Source organism: Drosophila sechellia, chromosome 2L, assembly GCF_004382195.2.
Source record: "Drosophila sechellia strain sech25 chromosome 2L, ASM438219v1, whole genome shotgun sequence".
NCBI classification, from domain to species: domain Eukaryota; kingdom Metazoa; phylum Arthropoda; class Insecta; order Diptera; family Drosophilidae; genus Drosophila; species Drosophila sechellia.
In genome coordinates this window covers 4,594,030-4,612,445 of record NC_045949.1, presented here as the reverse complement: position 1 = coordinate 4,612,445, position 18,416 = coordinate 4,594,030, and the positions used below count along the sequence as shown (strand labels likewise).

At 42.8% G+C, this 18,416-nt stretch overlaps 5 protein-coding genes across 5 annotated transcripts; 3 read left to right on the top strand and 2 right to left on the bottom strand.

The window, feature by feature from the left end:
• Positions 1–1,096: 1,096 nt before the first annotated feature.
• LOC6613370 (protein ovarian tumor locus) lies at positions 1,097–2,858 on the top strand. Its single transcript, XM_032727475.1, has 2 exons — positions 1,097–1,179; positions 1,232–2,858. Exons 1-2 carry the CDS (start codon positions 1,137–1,139, stop codon positions 2,770–2,772), a joined length of 1,584 nt encoding a protein of 527 aa, XP_032583366.1. The 5' UTR covers positions 1,097–1,136; the 3' UTR covers positions 2,773–2,858.
• A 20-nt stretch (positions 2,859–2,878) lies between these two features.
• Positions 2,879–4,403, bottom strand: LOC6613369 (early boundary activity protein 3). Its single transcript, XM_002037807.2, has one exon. The coding sequence runs from the start codon at positions 4,171–4,173 to the stop codon at positions 3,034–3,036; it is 1,140 nt and encodes a 379-aa protein (XP_002037843.1). The 5' UTR covers positions 4,174–4,403; the 3' UTR covers positions 2,879–3,033.
• A 221-nt stretch (positions 4,404–4,624) lies between these two features.
• LOC6613367 lies at positions 4,625–9,221 on the bottom strand. The gene is made up of 3 exons (XM_002037805.2): positions 8,847–9,221; positions 8,715–8,791; positions 4,625–7,229 (listed from the first exon to the last, which is right to left on the bottom strand). Exons 1-3 carry the CDS (start codon positions 8,954–8,956, stop codon positions 4,666–4,668), a joined length of 2,751 nt encoding a protein of 916 aa, XP_002037841.2. The 5' UTR covers positions 8,957–9,221; the 3' UTR covers positions 4,625–4,665.
• LOC6613368 (early boundary activity protein 1) lies at positions 7,300–8,521 on the top strand. Its single transcript, XM_002037806.2, has 2 exons — positions 7,300–7,370; positions 7,429–8,521. Exons 1-2 carry the CDS (start codon positions 7,368–7,370, stop codon positions 8,515–8,517), a joined length of 1,092 nt encoding a protein of 363 aa, XP_002037842.1. The 5' UTR covers positions 7,300–7,367; the 3' UTR covers positions 8,518–8,521.
• Positions 9,222–9,363: 142 nt separating the features above from the next.
• On the top strand, positions 9,364–11,010 carry LOC6613366 (E3 ubiquitin-protein ligase RNF181). The gene is made up of 2 exons (XM_002037804.2): positions 9,364–10,380; positions 10,442–11,010. The coding sequence occupies exon 1, from the start codon at positions 9,484–9,486 to the stop codon at positions 9,976–9,978; it is 495 nt and encodes a 164-aa protein (XP_002037840.1). The 5' UTR covers positions 9,364–9,483; the 3' UTR covers positions 9,979–10,380; positions 10,442–11,010.
• Positions 11,011–18,416: the final 7,406 nt, after the last annotated feature.

The following is an 18,416-nucleotide window of genomic DNA, read 5'->3' as shown; positions in this document are numbered from 1 at the left end:
AACAGCACTCCTAATCGTGTGTATAAATGCTTATGCTCGTGTGTTGGCATAGTTTTATGTCTCAATTGAAGCGCTCTGCCCGGCCAAATAAAAATAATCAGCAAGTCAATATCCCGATGGGGAGCGGAAGAAACCCCTAAATCTTTGTCTATTTCCGTACACGTCATTATCGACACAGTCTTACTCTCACTTCTCCAGAAATTTGCGGTGATGATGAAGTGGCTCGGTTGGCGGAATTAATCCCATGAATGATCCATGATTGCCAAGTAATGGAAAAGCGCTTGCTTAGTTAATTGTGGGGCATCGCACATGGTAGCCGTTTCGTTAGAAATTGATGGCGACACGTGCTGAAATCGAATTATACGAACATAATTCACTCGATTATTTCTGTCTATCAATTAATTACCAACCTGCTGATGTGTCAAATGCTTTTGAATTTATTGAATGCCATTGCTGCATTTTTTAGCCGTTTGCCTCTAAATGTATATGTAGTTATTTATGTGCTCTATTATTTTCTTCATGTTTTATAGCTCCACTCGAAAGCGTAATAAATCAATGCTGAGATATGTGCCACATTTTAAAGTTTATGCGATTTCAAATAGATTCACAAATACAAAATATCTATGTTCAGAAACGAAATTTCAAATTTAAATGGAAAGGGTGCCAAGCACTTTCATGAGGACAGCAATGTGACCAATAAATCTTTTGAATTATTATGAACTTTAGGCTAATAAGTTTCTCACGTGCTTCCCATCAACGGTGTTGCCACATAGCTACAATTTGACCAAGTGATGAAGGTCATTTTATTTCCAGGATAATAGCGCTTTCACACAGGAGTTTAAAGAGAAAAGGTTTATGCTTATAACTGAAAATGTGTAACGGTAATACAAAAATCGATATCCACAATAATAGAATAGCACGAATTTTATATGTTTCCCATTGACTTTTAGAACAACTGTAGACTTCACTTTCAAGTTTTCGTGTTCATTTCCACTGTTCCACTTTTAACGCGTATAATGGAAGTGCAGAATTCCACCATCTGGCAACGACGCAGGAACCACGTGGATCTTGATCTTTTTCCTATTGGTTACGACTTTTTTTAAAGACCCAGTACTAAAATTTTTTAAGCAACAATAATGTCCGATGTACTGCAGCGTTTAGTTTCCATTGGAAGTAGAAGTAGGTCAGGGATTTGCATCTTACACAATTATATAACCAAGTCTTCCCACAGAGGCAACAGATCCCATAGATCGGTACCTGGAGCGACGTCAACTCTTCCGGAAGCATATGATAGGGGATGCCTCGAGTCTGTTTCGAGTGGTCGCGGAGCAGGTGTACGACACCCAGATGCTTCATTACGAAGTGAGGATGGAGTGCGTTCGCTATATGTTCGCGAAATGGAAGACTTACCGGCGATTTGTGAGTGGAGACTTCGACGAGTACCTGTGGCAGCTGGGCAAGACCAAGACAGCGGGCACCCTACTGGAACTAGGTGCCCTATGCCACCTGTACCGCCGGAATGTCATCATCTACGAACCCTTCGATATGGGCCGGATGATCACATACAGCAAGGACTATAAGGAGATCCTACGTATCTTTATGAACGGCCTGGGGCATTTTGACACGGTGCTGACTATGAAGGACGTCGATGTGAGCGCCGTTTCCCAGGCCGTGTCCTTCAAAATGCTTTACAAGCACGTGTTCCGCCTGCCGGATGTTAATCTCGCTGTGGAATGGATGCTGTATCCAGATACCTTCAAAATGGGCATTAGCTATGAGTTTGACTCGCACGGCCGTGCCATCCGTTTGCTGTGCCGCAACGGACGGAGCTTCGAGCTGGATCGCCCTGAGAGCACCATTTGCTTGCTTGAAAACTCCCAGAAATGCCCGTTTCATAGCCGCGGACAGTTTGACAATTTGTCCTGCATTCGGATCCTTCTGGAGCAGGGCAAGAAGCCCTTCCCCTATTCGGTAGCTAAGTCAATGCATCCCAATATGTATCGCAACGTTGAGCTGACTAGCACGATTGAAGCTCGTCGTGAAGCGTATCAATTTGGTATTTACATGGGCGACTACAACTTCAAGGTGGGAGCCAAGTGCCAGGTGGAGTTGGACACCAACAGACGCGATCGGCTTAGCGTTTGTTACATCCAATCGATCGATAAGAAGAAGTCCGTTTGTCAAGTGTTTGTCGAGGAGCAGGGAAAACTGGTTGACGTGCCCTACGATAATCTACATCCACTGCCACCGGATGAATTCAAGGCCTGGGATTTTGCTCAAAAGCGGCTTTCCATGAGCCGAATGGAGAGGCAGTTTTCTCAGATGGGAATCACATCGCGTCCACATTCACGTCAGTCAGATCCACGTCAAAACTTCAGATCGGGTAGAGAAAGTTCTGAAACTAGATTGGAAAATGTCCCCAAAGGACCACCGCCACCGAACCAGTCGGTACCAGTCGGTGTTGATCACCTTCAACAAGGATTCGTCCCAGACCCGATGCCTGGAATGGCTCCTCCAATGCCACCACCACCGCTGGCCGTTCCTCGTCCCGTTGACGTAAGAGCACAGCCACCTTTTTTCGGGCCTTCTGGATGGATGGAACCCACCCAGCCGTTGATGCCTAACTATTTGATGATTCGTCAGACAACATTCATTCAACAAACACAAGTTGGTCCGCCGTCGATCATGATGCAGTTTTTATTGGTTGAACACAACACGTTTGAGTTTGGTTATTGCCCCCACCCGCCTGCCCCACAGTTCAACTCATTTTAATATATTTTTTTTCCTGTTTTTACAAATATGTCAATTTTAATCATGTTTAACATGTCAAAAATCAGAATAAAACGTGTTTATACCCATAGAAATATTAATACGTTTATCATTTGCAGATCTTTATATAGTTATTCAGATTTCCTAAATATATAGCTTACAATTGGTATTTAATTCTAGCCTAATAATATTTACCATTTAAGTTTTAAACTTTCAACGAAACTTAGTTGACTATATATAAAGTAAATGTGATGTGTTTGCCAACTAATGAAGTTCGTCTCCGGATGTGACCTCCACTACCGATCGCACCTCTCCGGACAAACGACTCTGCAGATTCTTGTTGATATTGTCCACCATGTCGAAGGCATCTATGATCATTTGGGCCTCGCCCTGCGCCTTCTCACTCATCTGTTCCAGACTTTTTCGCAACTCCTTGTGCTTTCCAGTAGTGTCCCGCTGCTCCGCCTTCTGGTACAAGCTGGTTCGCGAGAAGAGGGCGGTGGACGTCATGTGATCGGGGTGCTTCTCCAGTTCGTCGGGCAGTGGAAAGTCAATATCAAATGGGAATCGTCGCAACTCCTCGTACTTCGCGTTCAGGACCTCTTTGTCCTGGCCATAGCTGATGACCACCGCCTGAAGGACGATGTCGCTACCAGGAAGTTGCATGTAGGCAATCACGTCCTTAAAGAGATTCTCTTTCCTCCACACGGTTTGTCTGTACTGCACCACCTGGTATACCACCATCTCCGGTTCAGGACTGTATTGCACCAGCATCCAAGTGTCATCATTCATGGCCTCTGGTTCAGCTTCCAAATTATCATCGAAGGCGAGATCAAAGCTTCGCGCTTTCAGGTGCAGTAGTATCTTTTCCATATAATCACGGCTTTCGTAGGCATATAGGATATGGGCAATGCAGCCGGGAGCCAAGCTCACCAGAGGATTACCCTTCAACTCGGGCTTGGTGCTCAGCAACATCACATCGTTTGGAGAAACAAGTTTCTGGATGAGGCGCTCGCCCGCCTTTTCATTCTCAGTGTACTGGACCAACAGTTGCTGGCCCACGGCATCCTCCCTCTCCTCCTTGCTCATGGACAGCAATGCTGCATCCACCAGGCGCCTCTCATCCGCTGCCAGTATGAGTTTCGCCTCCAGCACCATTCCATTGACGCGAAATTCAACGAATCGGGTCATGTACTTGTCCGATACATCTGACTCCAGGAGTTCCATCGAATGGAGAACGCAGAGTCGGCGCCGGCCATTTGGCTTCCCATCCTTCATTAAACCGTCATCGACTTCGGCCAGGAACCAGGATAACCTAGTCGCTGCCAAGGGTCCATTGGCGCTCACAACGGCTCCACTGTTCGCGGAGTCATCCAATCCACTGTCGTTGCTGATGTTGCTCATGATGACGGATGTGTTTTAAATATGTTCGGAAAAGATTTGATTGATATGATTGGCTTGGCTTTGGTTATTTTCTATGCGTCTTGTTTGAATGTCTTGATAGGTAAAGAGCTCTTGGCAAACTGATGAACTCTTCTTCGCTGCAAGCTATTTTATAGATGTAAAAGGGTATAGTTAAATTTTTCTACCTGCCGTAATCTCCATAATTTTATCTAGGCTTTCATAATGTCTGACATCTGTCAGTGCGAAGGGATTAAAACTTGGTCCGTCCCATACTGGGATTGTTCTAATTGTGTATTACCTGCGAAGGACGCTGATTGAGCGGATTTTCCCAATGTGCAGCTGCTTAGTGACAATAAAAGCGAATTGCTACTTTGCGACATTTCTACACTACCTAGGAAAATATTTTAATAAAATAAGACAATATATTTTCATTAAAAAATTCTAGAAAAATTTTATTACAAAGTCTTATGGGAAATTTAAATGGTAACAAAGCTAAGGTGCATTATTGCTATCGAATCCATATGATGAATCCTCTTCATCATCTTGAACGTCATTACACTGGCCGGAAATTATGCGTAGGAATAAACTGGATGTCTTGACCACATCGCTTAAATCCGCTCCTTGGCCAGTGAGTTCTAGATTTCCGGCATGACGGAGCAATGAACTGGAGAAATCAAATGATGGGTCCATTTTTAGGGCGTTGGTCACGGAGAAGAAGCGGTCCGCTTGACCAGCGGGCAGACCCAGCACACGAGTGCAAAATTCGATGACTCTTTGCTTGTCGGCACTTCCAGCTGGTGCAATCTCACCGCCGCACTGTCGACGGCAAAGTTCGTCCAGACTGCTGCCCAGTGGACAGTCCCTGGGATCGTACTGCCTGTTTTTGTCCAGCTCACAGAACGTGTGAATGTCCTCGAATAATCCTATCGCGATAGCTTGGTTGATGGCCCCTCGACTTCCCAGTATGCAGCCTAGATCCTTTCCGGTAGCCATCTCACGCACCTTGATGTGGTAGACATTTTCCTCTTGACGCAGTATGGTCAGGACCACTTCATCGAAGGGCCTCGGCCCAATCAGCCGAAATACTTCATCCATCAAGGAATCGAGAATGGGCAGACTGTCATCGCCACAGTATTGACATCCACGTGGCGGCGACTCATCCATCCTCTGGGTGTTCCTAAAAATTGCACTTGGCTTAGATTTTCCTTCTAGTTGACAGAAACCGCTACGTCCGTTCGCATCCAACTCTATATCCGACATCTTAAGTTCCGATTGCATTGCAGTGGATTTAACATTTTGAGGAGCTTTCGAACAATTGAAGCTCACCTTTTTGGGTCTGTCCTCCTCCAGGCTGTTGGATCTCTTAAACATTTTTACGAATTCCGCCAGTAAGCGATCGAATGAGGAGGACTCTGATTGGGCCTTCCGCGCCTGATTATTTTCACACGACTTGGATTTTGTGAAATGACTTATAAGCTGCTCAATCAAGGATTTGTATACTTCTTTCTCCTCAGTTTTATTGGATTGTCTGGAACTTTTCGACTCCAAGCAAGATGTGGAGGAAACCTTTCTTGCACCTAGTGAATCGCCTTTGGGTTCTTTAACAAATTTAACAAATTCATCCAGTAAGTTTTGAACCCTTTGTTCAGTATCATTTTGTTTCGTGGGATCTGCAGGGTAAGCGGATGTTGGCCTTCCGATTTGTTTAGATTCTGAAATATTTCTAGACTTGTCGCAAATTGTTTCTTCGCTTTTTGTTTTAGCAAAAACTCGATTAAATTGTTCCAGCAAATTTTCGGTATCTTTCAAGTATTGTGTAGCAGTTGGGAGTTGGGCATCTTTCAGAGATACTTCATGTTCATTCGCCTTAGAACACCTCCGACTATTTCCATTACTTTCCCTACTGCGTTGTAGACCAGTTGATTTTTCCGAGTTTATTGGGGTATCCCTGGTGCGTTGAGAATTATTTGATTTCTGTTCGTCTTGAGCAGTTTCAGGCTTCAAAAATATTTGAAGGAATTCTTTGGATAGCGTTTTGCACTCGCAACTAGCTGTATCTTTTTTTTGTGTAGCCTGGTCAAATTTTTCAGGTTTTCTTGGCAATTTGCGTTCCTCGGAACGAGCTGTATATATTTTCTGGGGTTCCTGGTTAAAAGGTTCAGGTTTTATTGGCAACTTTTGTTCCTCGGAACGAGCTGTATATTTTTTCTGGGATGCCTGGTTAAAAACTTCCGGTTTTATTGGCAATTTGCGTTCCTCGTATATATCGTTTATCTGGGATGCCTGATCAGATGTTTCTAGTTTTTTTGGCAATTCGCATGCTTGCGGTTGTCCTTGAAATATGAACCTACAATCAGAGGGTTTGCATTCCTGGACCTTCAACGATTTCACAGAGCCCTGTAGGTCCCTTAGAGAAAGCTCCTGTCTTTTCATTATGGTTTCCAATTTCTGTACTCTATCGAGGATTTTTGAACACGTCGAAGGATTTGAAGGCTTATCGTCGGAACTATTTGATTGTGTCCCGAAATGGTTTTCATATTGGGTTTCTTTATCTTCTTTTCTAGTAGTGACTGATACGTTCTCCATTCTATTTTGATGGAAAAAATCGGGAGATATAAGAGTGTCGCCTTTTACTACGATTAGTGGGCGCTTAAAGAAACATTTGCGCAATGATTTTCTAGGTTTTTCCTCTTCATGCACAGTCTTCGAATATTTTTTCGACGGAAATCTGACAGTCTTTGGTTCTTTATATTCCGTTTGTGTTTGTATGCTGTTAAGGTTTTCGGTCGATTCTGGAATCGATTGTGTTTCTGCATCCTGCATATTAAGCATAGATTGCGTGTATGCATCTTGGCCGAAATTGAAATCCTCATTGGGATCCGTCTGGAAGCCGGTTTGAGTGCCCATGTCCTCGGTAGAAGCGATGGTTTGGGTTGATTCCGAGACGATGGCAGCGGGTTCCGAGCGTTCCGAAATGGAACGACAGCTGCAAGTTGCTCCCGCAGGTAGGCGAGTCACAGTCGACGCGGTGGGCAGCGAATCGGCCATGGAAGCATCTACAAAATTATAAAGGGTAATAAAAGGATTAATCAGTATTTGGAAAAAACTACCTGTAAGGGTTTTCGCGTTGGTGGTATATAAGGCGTTGACTTATAAGCAGTAATTCAGTTTGCAAGTGGACAACAAGCAGCACAATGGTGAGTTAAATAGAAGCAAATGCCAAGTATTTTAAAATAAAAAATCGTTTCCTCGTAGATTAACCGCCGCCAGCGTTTGGAATTCGCCCTGACCCTATTGCCCTATGATCCCGAGACGGTTCAGTTGTCAGAGACGCAGAAAAAAGTGGAGGCGATCATTGCCAGGCTGCGAACGGATGACTCCCTTACGGAGGAGGAGAGCGATGACTGCAAGGTGCGGCGCATTCAAGAAGCAAATGAATTTGCCGATTCCGCCATGCGCCACATCGAAATGTCCGATAGTGGCAAGCTGAGCACTCTGGAAACTCTCACACTTGCTGCTGAGAGACTGCTAAGGACACAGCGTCCGCCGGACCAGGATTTCGATGACATGGTGCAGGATATGGAGGACTCGCAGCTGATGAGGAACACCATCCAAGCGGTAAATGAGGCGCGTTTGAAGCTTCTCCAGCAATGGGAGCGCAGTAAGCGCAAGGCTCTCGATCTCCTCACCATCGAAATTGAAAAGGTCCAGGAAATGGATCAGGAGCAAGAGCACAAACAGGCCCATGAGCAGGACCAGGATCAGGAGCAGAGTTCGGAGCCTTTTGATGTGTTTCGCGATGGAGCCGATGATCACAACACCTCGACGCCGAAAACAAACGACGAAGATCTTGGTTTGGACGATGACGATGAGGACTATGTGCCAGGCGGAGAAGAGACAATAGGAAACAAGAGGAAGCGTATCAAGAAACCGGTGACGTCCACTCCGAATGCCAAACGGCGGTGTCCCGGTTTTGAATTCGACCTGGACGGCGAATCGCCGATGGTGATGATCGGTCCCAATGGCACCGAAGTTTCCCGCATTAGCCTAAGTGCCATCAACTGGGATATGACCGGACCCTCGATCACGAGGAAGCTGCTCTGCGAGATCTTCGATCGGGATACACTGGCCCATCATACGCTCTCCGGAAAACCATCGCCGGCATTTAGGGACTGTGCCCGCCCCAGCAAACAGCAGCTGGATCCGCTCAAGGTGGCCGATCTAGTCTATCTGATGACCAACAGCCTCGACATGACTCCGCGGGAAGTGCGCACCGCCATAACCACAAAATGTGCGGATGAAAACAAGATGCTACGCTCGCGAATGCAGCGCAAATCGAAATAGGAAACATTCCATGGAGATTCCCTAGGAAAGACCTCCTCTTTCATTTTTTAAATCATTGAACATAATTCATTGTGGAATCCCCGATAGTGCGTCCATTTACCCTTTAAACCTCTAATTCTGATTCTACAGTATACTAAGTCCCGGCACAGCCGATAACAGCCAGTGCACCAATTGAATAAAGAAACCGACTTTCTTACCCAACTCTCCCGTGGAATTGAAATTGATGCGGGTCATGGAGTAATCGCTTTTCGTCTCCCTTGGGGAACTGTCGCATCTGAAAGTACACGTTTTGGAATTGCAGAAACTACTGGAGAATGTTTTATTTTTACCTTTCTAATAACATTATGAGGAAATCATATTGGTGTCTGTGTCTAATTTGCTCTGCTGTCAAGCTCGCTTCGCCGATTTCTTTGTTCGTGGCACTCATTGGACAGTACATATAACAAATAATTTGGACTATGCTAAAGAAAACGTTTCTGATTGTCTAAACTTTACATAATTTGTTTCACATTTCTATTTTCTATGTGGCAACATTGTTAGGGAAATGCCATCTTACACACAGCATCGCATTTCGATAACGTTGCTTTCACACTTGTGACATTTCCTAGTTTCAATCAGTTTGATCAGTCAGCACAGGCATTAGAATTACAAACATGTATAGTTTACAGTTAATATTTAGAAAATAAATAAAAATATGCGACCTCTATAATCGTCTGCAAAAAAAAAACGTTTAGCATTACGCATTTTGTTATTCTAACGTCTTTGGTTTGGGATGTTATTGATTTCCTATTAAAATCGATTTCCCTAGATATATCGATTGTTTTCCCCTAGCGAAACTAACCGAACATGAGACAACTCTTTCCTATTCTATCACTTCGGCTCTGTTATAAAAATAAATAAAAAATATTGCTTAAAATACACGAAAATACTCCCATCTCAGTGAAGATTAAGCCAACCAACTGCGCAATGGATTCCATTCTGGTTGAAGACGAGCATACGATTGAGGAACTGATTAAGGAGAGGGACGCACTGCTGCAGCAGCTTCAACTAGAGGTGTCCAAGAACGAGACACTGTGTCAACAAGTTCTGGAACAAGATATGTCTATGGATGTCGTCGTTGGTTGCCACCTACAGGAGCAGGCGGCCAGGAACAATAATGTCATCTCTGAGCTTAAACGGCAAATAGATTTTGCCAACGAAGCAATGGACAAGATTCGGCAGAGTAATAACTGCTCCATCTGCTTTTCACCTTGGGAGGCGGAGGGATCCCACCGTATCGTTTCTCTAAAGTGCGGCCATCTCTTCGGGGACAGTTGTATCCGCATTTACTTGGGTCACAGAAGGGATTGCCCTATTTGCAAAAGCATGGCGGAGCTTGAGGATCTGCGATACCTCTATGGCATCTCCGTCCTTCACGCAGTCGCATCGGAAAATCTCGCAACTGTGAGAGGGCAAGAATAGTTCAATTATTACCTGTTCTTATAATTTGGTGTACTCCATGTTTTTAGAGCACTTGGTCATTAACAATGTAAAGAAATCTTCAAAGTATTTGAAAAACGAACTTTTTGTTTATAAGCAATTTTAAGTTAGTTACTATTTTATATGCGAAAGACCACGGCAGGTTGGGTTTGGTTCGGTGTGCCCCCTCCAGACACAGTGTGTTATTTATTTTGCCCATCGAGTCAATACAGCATGGAAGTCCACAATATTCAAGGACCGTTTTTCACACATGCACTCAAGACGCTGAAATTGATGAGTAATTCTCACAGCCCGAGGCATTTGTGTTGGAAAATAAATGGAATAATCAATTTTCGGTTGTCGCCTCTGGCCATCAGTGTGTCAATGTTTTCACCATTTCTTTACGTATGTATCGTATGTAAATATTTGATTTTTTTCCTCTGATATTCCACATCTTCATATGCAGATGCCGGCTGATTTAAATACATATATATTTGTAAGTTATACCACTCTTGGACCACAAAGAGCAGGGAAAGCGGCTGGGAAATTGTATAAAAATGTGCTTCCCAAACAATTCATCGCAACGAAGGACGGGAATTGGAATAGGCGACCCAAAACTATAATAAATAAACTCTAGCAATTCCTTGGAGCGTTCATCAAAGCAAAATTGATATCAATCATACCAACACAACCGCCCAAACAATGGTATCTGCGTCTGTGTGATGGCAAATTGAAACATTGTATAAAATACTGGCCAGCCCGCAAACCACCCACTCGGCAAATTGGCCTTAAAAATAAAACACCATCAACACGAGGCCGACGGAAAAAAAACTTATCAAATTTAAAGGAATTGCCAAGTTATTTTTAGCCGAAGCCCGATCTCCCGCAAAGGAAGAAAATAAGTGGTGGATTTTCCTTTGCGGCTTCAACTTTAAAGCCAAAGGAACAAAACAATGGCTGGAAAATGAAAACAAAGACGCCGCGGCCATGCGTGACATTGCTGGAAATGTATGCGGCGGAAAATGAAGTCATTACTCCAAGGTAAGTCGTCGTCGAAGTGTGCACCTCAGCCCTAGCCAAAAATCAAAGTCACACTCCACAGATCCCGGAACCTTGGCTCCGCCGTTTACCCTTTTCGGTAAACCCTAGTTTCCCGACCATTCCGCATTCCCCAACGTGTCAACGGCATTCGTGCGACTCCATCTCCGTGCCACAGCCACGCATCGCATCCCTTGAATGTCCTGCTCCTCTGACGATGACTACACCCAACCACTGTGTCGCACAATAAAAGAAGCAATAAGGATCACAAGTAACGACGGCCGACGAGATTAAGTACAGACTTGAATACCCTGCCTGTTGGTTTAAAAATGGTTATTGTTAGTTTTGGTTGTAATATCGCCAAGTGCATATTACCAGTTACTGAAAGTTCGTTTCATAAATTGTATTTCTGGAGAAGCTGGCCTGAGGTCTTTTTAATGGGTTAAGAAGTAACAGGGTAGAGTGTGGGAAAGGTCACACGATTAACCTCCCCCTGGACGACCAACTGCCTTCGATTTCGCTCACCCAGCCGAGCTGACAGTGATATTTACACTTCAGCTGCTGCTTTGCTTAAATTTCTTGCAGATGATGAATGAGTATACGCAACGTTACCGCCTGTTGTGCTCGGTTAAGTCAAAGTTTTTCAGCATTTAGCTCATTAAGCATACAATAGTTATTGTCGCCATTGGCTTGTCAAAACAGTGTGAGCTAGTGATTAAGGGAAAAACTCGCTGATGGTACTCAAGTCTGTTTATAAACTGTGGCAACAATTACTTTGGGCTTAAACCAGACCAGATTCAATTTGAGAGCAGCTAAAGATTGCCTTTGCCTCAATTAGCCGGTTCTTTATTTTCAAGAGAGGCCGCCAAATGAAAATTTTAATAATGCAAATGCTTTGTTGTAGCCACGCTGCTCTTGTGGCTTGTTGCATGCACCTAGTAACTGCACCATGTGCACTGGGATAAAGTGATCCGAAACTCCCAAACAGATCGAAATATTTGCAGTAACAGTTATAGAATTCCTCTATTTTTAATTCTTACAAAAATGTGCTTCTTTTACAATCAGTTCATACCATCGACTATGTGGACGTTTTTTTGCAGTGCAGCTCCTGTTCCTCCGCCCTTGGCAATGTGCCATCATCGGCTTGTCGCTTTCAGTTATTTTAGCGTCGACGGTGCCTGCTCTTTTACACAACAATGCCCCCAAAAACCGACCGACAACGAGCGCCGAGTTAATTGAATTGTGTTTACTCTATGGGACCGTCGGTTGGGCTCCATGTTATTTCGGGACTCCCCTTTTTTTTTGCCGTGTAGCCACAGAGGAAATTCATTCCAGACGACTTGCATGCCAGCGAGTCAACTTTTCCATTTGAATCCATCGCTGGGTGGCAGTTGTGTTAAATGTTAGGCGAAATACTCATAGTATGTGCTTAAGCTGGTAAGTTAGAAAAATGCCAACAAAGTATAAATCGATTTGTAAATTCCAAAAGGCTCATTAAAAAGTTTGTGTAGTTTCGGCTAAAGCAAGAGAGATGGTCCATTCAGTTTAACAATTTATATAAAAATATAGAAAAGTAACCAGCTACATTAAATTAGTTAAAAATTCACAAAATTGCTCGGCATGAACCATGGAAAAGTGTGCCAAAGTTTTGAGTAGATTTTCTGAATAATAAATTCGCCAATGCGAGAAGCGAACAAAGCGCAAAGTTAGCCAGGTAATCGTAAAGATAATTAGCGTAATTAGTGGGCTGGTAAGCTGCTATCCTCCAAAATCTGATCAGCTGCCGCAACAAAAGACTAATCCGCATTGGATTGGTTTCAATTACGGAATTTTATGATGTTCATGGCTGCGAATGTAAGGCTTTCGTAGTTCGCTAATGCGTCAAGTGACCGCAGGACACTTCCCCGCCAGGACAAAGTAATTTTGAGCTCGTGCGAAATGCCAAAGTTTCGCCAAGTGCGCATTGCGCCGATAAAAAGTTTCGATTATAATAGAAATTTTGTGGATGTTGGCCAAACGGGAAATGAGAAATGGTTGGTTTCGGGGCATGCTACATTTAATTTCAAAAGCCAAGGGGGATTGTTGCGAAATTATTGTTTAACAGCACAAAGATGCTGGTATGAAACAAAAGTTTTGCTATACATATTTAGACCTAATCGGAGGCAATATGCGGGCGGACTACATTGATACTAATAATAATATATTAAGATAAGCTACTCTCTGTTAACTAACATCACTCATACGCATAACAGACAGCACAACAGAGCCACGTTAACATCACTCACGGCCCATCAGATTTTCCACTGATGCCGATGCCTAAAATGAAATGCCACATTTCAGTCTATAGGACAAACCAGCGCTTTATATCGTCACTGCATTGTTTGAAAACAAAGTTCATTTGCTGCTTGGCTTTGTCTGCAAATGGAACGTGTTCATTAAGTTAACTACGCTTTTACTCACAGCAAGGAACAATAAAAAAATAGTTCGGAATACTTTGTGGACCTTTGATTTATGGCAATACAATTGCTTTGAGCCACCGACAGGCGAATGCCGACAATTTGCTCGCTGCTGTAAACTAAAGCTCGATGGCAATTGGAGATGGGTTTTTCCAGGGAGCTCTGTAGTTTCGCCCCCACATGGAAACCCATTAACGACAGCGCTAGTCAACTTAATGAAAAAAACTTCTACACGTGCAGCGGACCAAGTTTGGGCAATCATTTTAATTTTTACGATCTCCTGATGGCGGCACGAAAATAAAACCAAATTGCAGTCTCGTACAGGAAATAATATCTTTAAAATGGGTCAAAGAGTGGACATTTTGGTTTGATTAAAGCTATCACGTAAAAGTTAGTTATCTACGATATTAATGCTTTTAAATATAAAACATAGTTTTCAAACAACTTCCAAATAATTGTTTTTAGTACACTTGATTAGCTGCAAACAGTCATAAGCCAAAGAAGATGATAATTTCTTTCTGTGTAACATTTTGGATGCTCCTTCCATTGCAGATCCTTTTGTCTTCTTCCTTTTTCCGCTGATTGTCCTTGAGTGTGTGTGTGTAAATAACATTTAGAGACTTACTTTTAATGCCGCCCTGACAGGTTTATTGCTGTGTGTGTGTGCGAGTGTGTTCAATAGCTTGGGACACCGCATGATTATGCGAAAATTACGCATACGCCGCATGTGCCACGTGCGATTGCTCACATTTGAAGTGCTAAGACCACCTCTGGTAGCTGTGGGAAATGCTGCCAAAATTAAGCGCTACTTTATCAATATTTTTGTAACATGTTTTCATGCATTATTAATGCATTTAATTTGTCTGAAAAGGCATCGTTTTCGAAGTCGAGCGTCTAACGAGCACGGTGGACGAAATTTGTTTAATTCTAAGAATAATTGCAAATTGTAAACTACTAATAAGTGTTTTTAGCAAAGCTACCAAACTTGTGGTGTTTTGATTAACTTTTTAAGATAGTCATTGTTTTTATCCGGATATTTGATATTATAGAAGAAAGGGAACATGAACATTTTTTTATTGACCCACTGTCACTTTCAAATAAAAATGTTTACGAGGTATCCAAAACAAGATGTCCTATGAGGTATACGCAGTCATAAAAAACACATCAGAAACCAATTTTTATGAATACTTGGGTAAATGAAAATCAATAAAACACGCACAATTCGTAGGTTTTCAAATATTAAACTGGCACATGCAAGACATCTTGTTCAAATCATCTGAAAGTGCTGGCCGAAGGGAAAAACGAGTCGGAAGCGGCATTTAAACACTTTCCGTACCCAAAAGCAGGCGATGTTAAATGAAGCGCAAAATGGGCGCAACAATGGCTCCAAATGTGTCTCCGGATTGTTTGGCAATGTAATCAATAAGAGGCGACCTGACATATTTGAATATCAACGGAAGGCAGAAAGCCCAAAGGCCCAGGGGGCGTACACATACTGAGAGGGCTATAACGAGGCAAAACGACAACATTTGAGCCTGATGGAATGCACTGATATGTGAAATGATTTGACGTTTGATTTGTAAATGAAATTATACGGGCGGTGAAAACGAGGAAGCAAACAGTGATAAATGAATGTATTAAAATTATGCTTGTTCAAGTGATTGATTTTATTCGAAAAATTCGATTTAAATGTAATCTATTGCATTGACCTGTGTAAATCCATTTTCTAAATGAGCTAAGCATGAACAATTAAAGCCCACATTATTTACATTCCATTATAGTTTGTTTCTTATCGAATCTCGCATCCCAATAAATAGCGTTATATTCGTATCTCCTTTCTGATCTACTCTGACTTTGTGTGTCGCTTGTCAAGGCAACACAAATTGATTGATTTCCTCCTAAATGTTCGTAAATATATTTGCATTTCTCCAGGTCTCGACTCAGTGGGACTCAGTGGGCCCTTTCTCTGCCAGCTTTGCCGAGTGTCGACTGCAAAGCAAACTTTGCACTTGAAGTTCAACTTGATCAATATCGAGCTGAATGAACTTTTTGTCTGGGTCGAAATAAATGCCAAGTCGTGACCGTAAAAATCAAAGAAAATTTACCAGGTCTTGGGGGGCAAACGTGTTTACACTGAGTAGTATATCACATCGATACAAATCATTGCAGTGCGCTGCATTTGCAATTTCTGCTGCCGATGGCAGCCAAAAATTTATGTGATTTTTATTTGCTCAAGTTTACGTTCCCCTTTTTTCCGGCCTTGAACTCGGCAGGATAACTGCATCGGCGTGGCCTGGAGTATTTGTGCAGCAAATGAGTCGTGCAGGCAAACGCAGGAAGCTGCTCGGTTAAACTCCGCCCGGATACTTGACTTTTATGGCACTCGGCTGCAATCACCTGCGCTCCGTGCGCTTCATTAGCCATTAATTTGGGCGGCTGCACACGGAATCGGCTGCTCAACGGGGGGGCGTGGCTCCGATGGCTCTAAATCTTGGCCCTCCCAGCATGCTTGGCTAAGCTTCGACTGCGAAATCGCATCGCATAAGCAGAAATGGCGGGGAGACATGGCCCAGATGTGCACCAGGAAGTCTCATCGAATCCCGCTTGCCAGGCAAAAACTTCGCAGACATTTGTGTTGAAAACAGATGGCCGTGGGAAAATTTAAAAAAAAAAATATGCAAAAAATTACATATTTTAGCTCTCATATTAAAATATTAATATATTTAATTTTTTTTTTAAGTTCGAATGAATAAGTGCAATTTATATTAAATAAAATGCTTCTATATAGCTAAATAAAGTAAATGGTTACTAAGATACTTCTTGTATGCGGAAACTATGCCAGTGTACTCAACTCCTGACAGTCGAAACAACATAATTCAAGGTCTGTGCGACAAAAAGGGGAAACTTATTTCTCCAGCAAAGCGGCAAATAATCTATTAGGTTTAGAATAACAACCATTCAGAGATGGGAAAAAGACAAGAATAGCGCAGCAAAAACGTCAAATTGCTGAAAAAACAGATCCAAGTGAAGAGCAGCACTAGTAACAAATAACGAGCGGGTGCAGGAGCAATTTGAGGATTTCAGGAGGATGAGGAGGCGACAGCAAGGACGTGTCAGCATCGAAATGGAAAAGAGCCCGGCTGAGAACAAGCAAAACACATCCCACTACAGGCATTTGTGGCGCTCCGACAAGAAATGTAAAAAACTTAAGTAAAAACTGTTCGTTTCGCTCGAACAACACGTCGTATACGCTACGCTCCAGTTGGGCCTGAATCGAAAGCTCCTGGAGAACGAGATTTGCGCGACATGCCAGGAGCAAAATTAGTTTTGTCCTGCGACAGTGTGGCGCAAAGTTTGGTCAAAATGAAAGGAGCAGACAGACGGCCTCTTGAGCTGACACAGATACGTTTGCTGATCCAACTCGGTTCCAATGTGAACTCAATATCCGTGCAAATATACACAAAAGTCTCCCAGAAGGGCAAAACATGCAGTTTCTCTGGTTCTTTTTTTTTGCGCTTATTCCTGTTGACATTCTGTTGAGATACACGGGAGATGAGATAAAGGAATTTCAGCCATTTATTTAGCCAATAAAAACATTCTGATGTAGTAATTCACAGACCAACATCGCAAAAATTATATCAGCAGTACAGGAATATTTCTGGTAGATTGACTTCGCAAAAAAACACTGTGAGTTGAAAGAAAACTAAAGACATATGAAGATAATAAAACAAATTACATATAAACAAAGCGAAACTTGTTTCAATGTTATACACATTTCTTATGCCACAAAGGGTATGATTTATACGAGCCGAGTGCAACACAATGTTTGCATGCAAATGGCTAATTAATATTAATCACTTAAGCGACCTGTGGCACAAGGATGCGAGAAATTCGCATTATTATGCATACGCCCCGTTAGCCGAGTGGTATTAGCTGCCTGCCGCATGCACGGCAGCTTAGGCGAGCGTCTCGTTTTCTTGCCTTGAGTTGCTACTTAGTTTAGCATAAAATTTTAATTTTAATTGCCAGCATGTGCGTGGCAGCAAGGCCGGCGGGTTGACAGGTCACACGTCACGTCCTGTCGTCTGCGACCCCCTCATTAATTAAGCTTTTAATTAAACTTTTCGTCGTATTATACGAGTGCGTTAAGTTGATTAACCTGGAACCCATCTCCGAGGTGTCAATGTTTAATGCATCAGGGGTTGAGTATCCTCCTCCATCCTCGGCAGCAGGAATTTATTATATGAATTTTTCAACACCAGGTCATCGACGGAAAGTTGAGCTGGGGCCAAGAATTCTGGGGACCAAGGGAGACTTCTGTATAATCCATGTGCATATCGATCGATTTTATTGCAATCAAGTGAGGTGTCAGCGACTATTTTACTTCTCGGAAATGGATGAAGATAGAGCTCCTTTGTTCGAGATGTCAGGAACAGCCATGAGGGTAAAAACAATAAAGGTGTCTGAGGAAATTGAATTAAGCTCTCATGGGTCAACTAGTAAACATCAATCACTCTTTGAACTGTCATTAAAAAATGAGAGAAAATGCTGGGCCTAATTGGTATTTTAAAACGACATTAAGCATATTTTACAAGTACTAACTTATGCATAGGATTTTAATTATTAACGTCAATTTGACATAAACCCCCTGCGGCTGCCAAACGCTTTTACATCAAACAATTCTAAGTTGACACATCAATTTTGCCCAGCACTTTGCAGTTATATTTAAATACTACACCCTTGGGTGATTTTTGGTCAGGCTTCAACATTACAAAGCTACTTTACGACTATTAATGGTTAAAATGGCGTCGATGTTGCCCTTATAACTACTGATAGCTCATGAAAATGCCCAAGTTGTAAACTTTCGCTCTCTACTCGGCTTAATTTTGGCCACTTTTCAGTCCGCAACTTAATTACCAACGTTCGGGCTGCAGTTAATCCACATGC

Bases quoted from the DNA above. Each gene is read 5' to 3' on its own strand.
- LOC6613370 (XM_032727475.1), top strand. From the start codon at position 1,137: ATGTCCGATGTACTGCAGCGTTTAGTTTCCATTGGAAGTAGAA. The intron at 1,180-1,231 runs GTAGGTCAGGGA...GTCTTCCCACAG, and splicing joins AGTTTCCATTGGAAGTAGAA to AGGCAACAGATCCCATAGAT.
- LOC6613369 (XM_002037807.2), bottom strand. From the start codon at position 4,173: ATGAGCAACATCAGCAACGACAGTGGATTGGATGACTCCGCGAACAGT.
- LOC6613367 (XM_002037805.2), bottom strand. From the start codon at position 8,956: ATGTACTGTCCAATGAGTGCCACGAACAAAGAAATCGGCGAAGCGAGC. The intron at 8,792-8,846 runs GTAAAAATAAAA...GTGTACTTTCAG, and splicing joins CTCATAATGTTATTAGAAAG to ATGCGACAGTTCCCCAAGGG. The intron at 7,230-8,714 runs GTAAGAAAGTCG...ATAATTTTGTAG, and splicing joins CAATTCCACGGGAGAGTTGG to ATGCTTCCATGGCCGATTCG.
- LOC6613366 (XM_002037804.2), top strand. From the start codon at position 9,484: ATGGATTCCATTCTGGTTGAAGACGAGCATACGATTGAGGAACTGATT.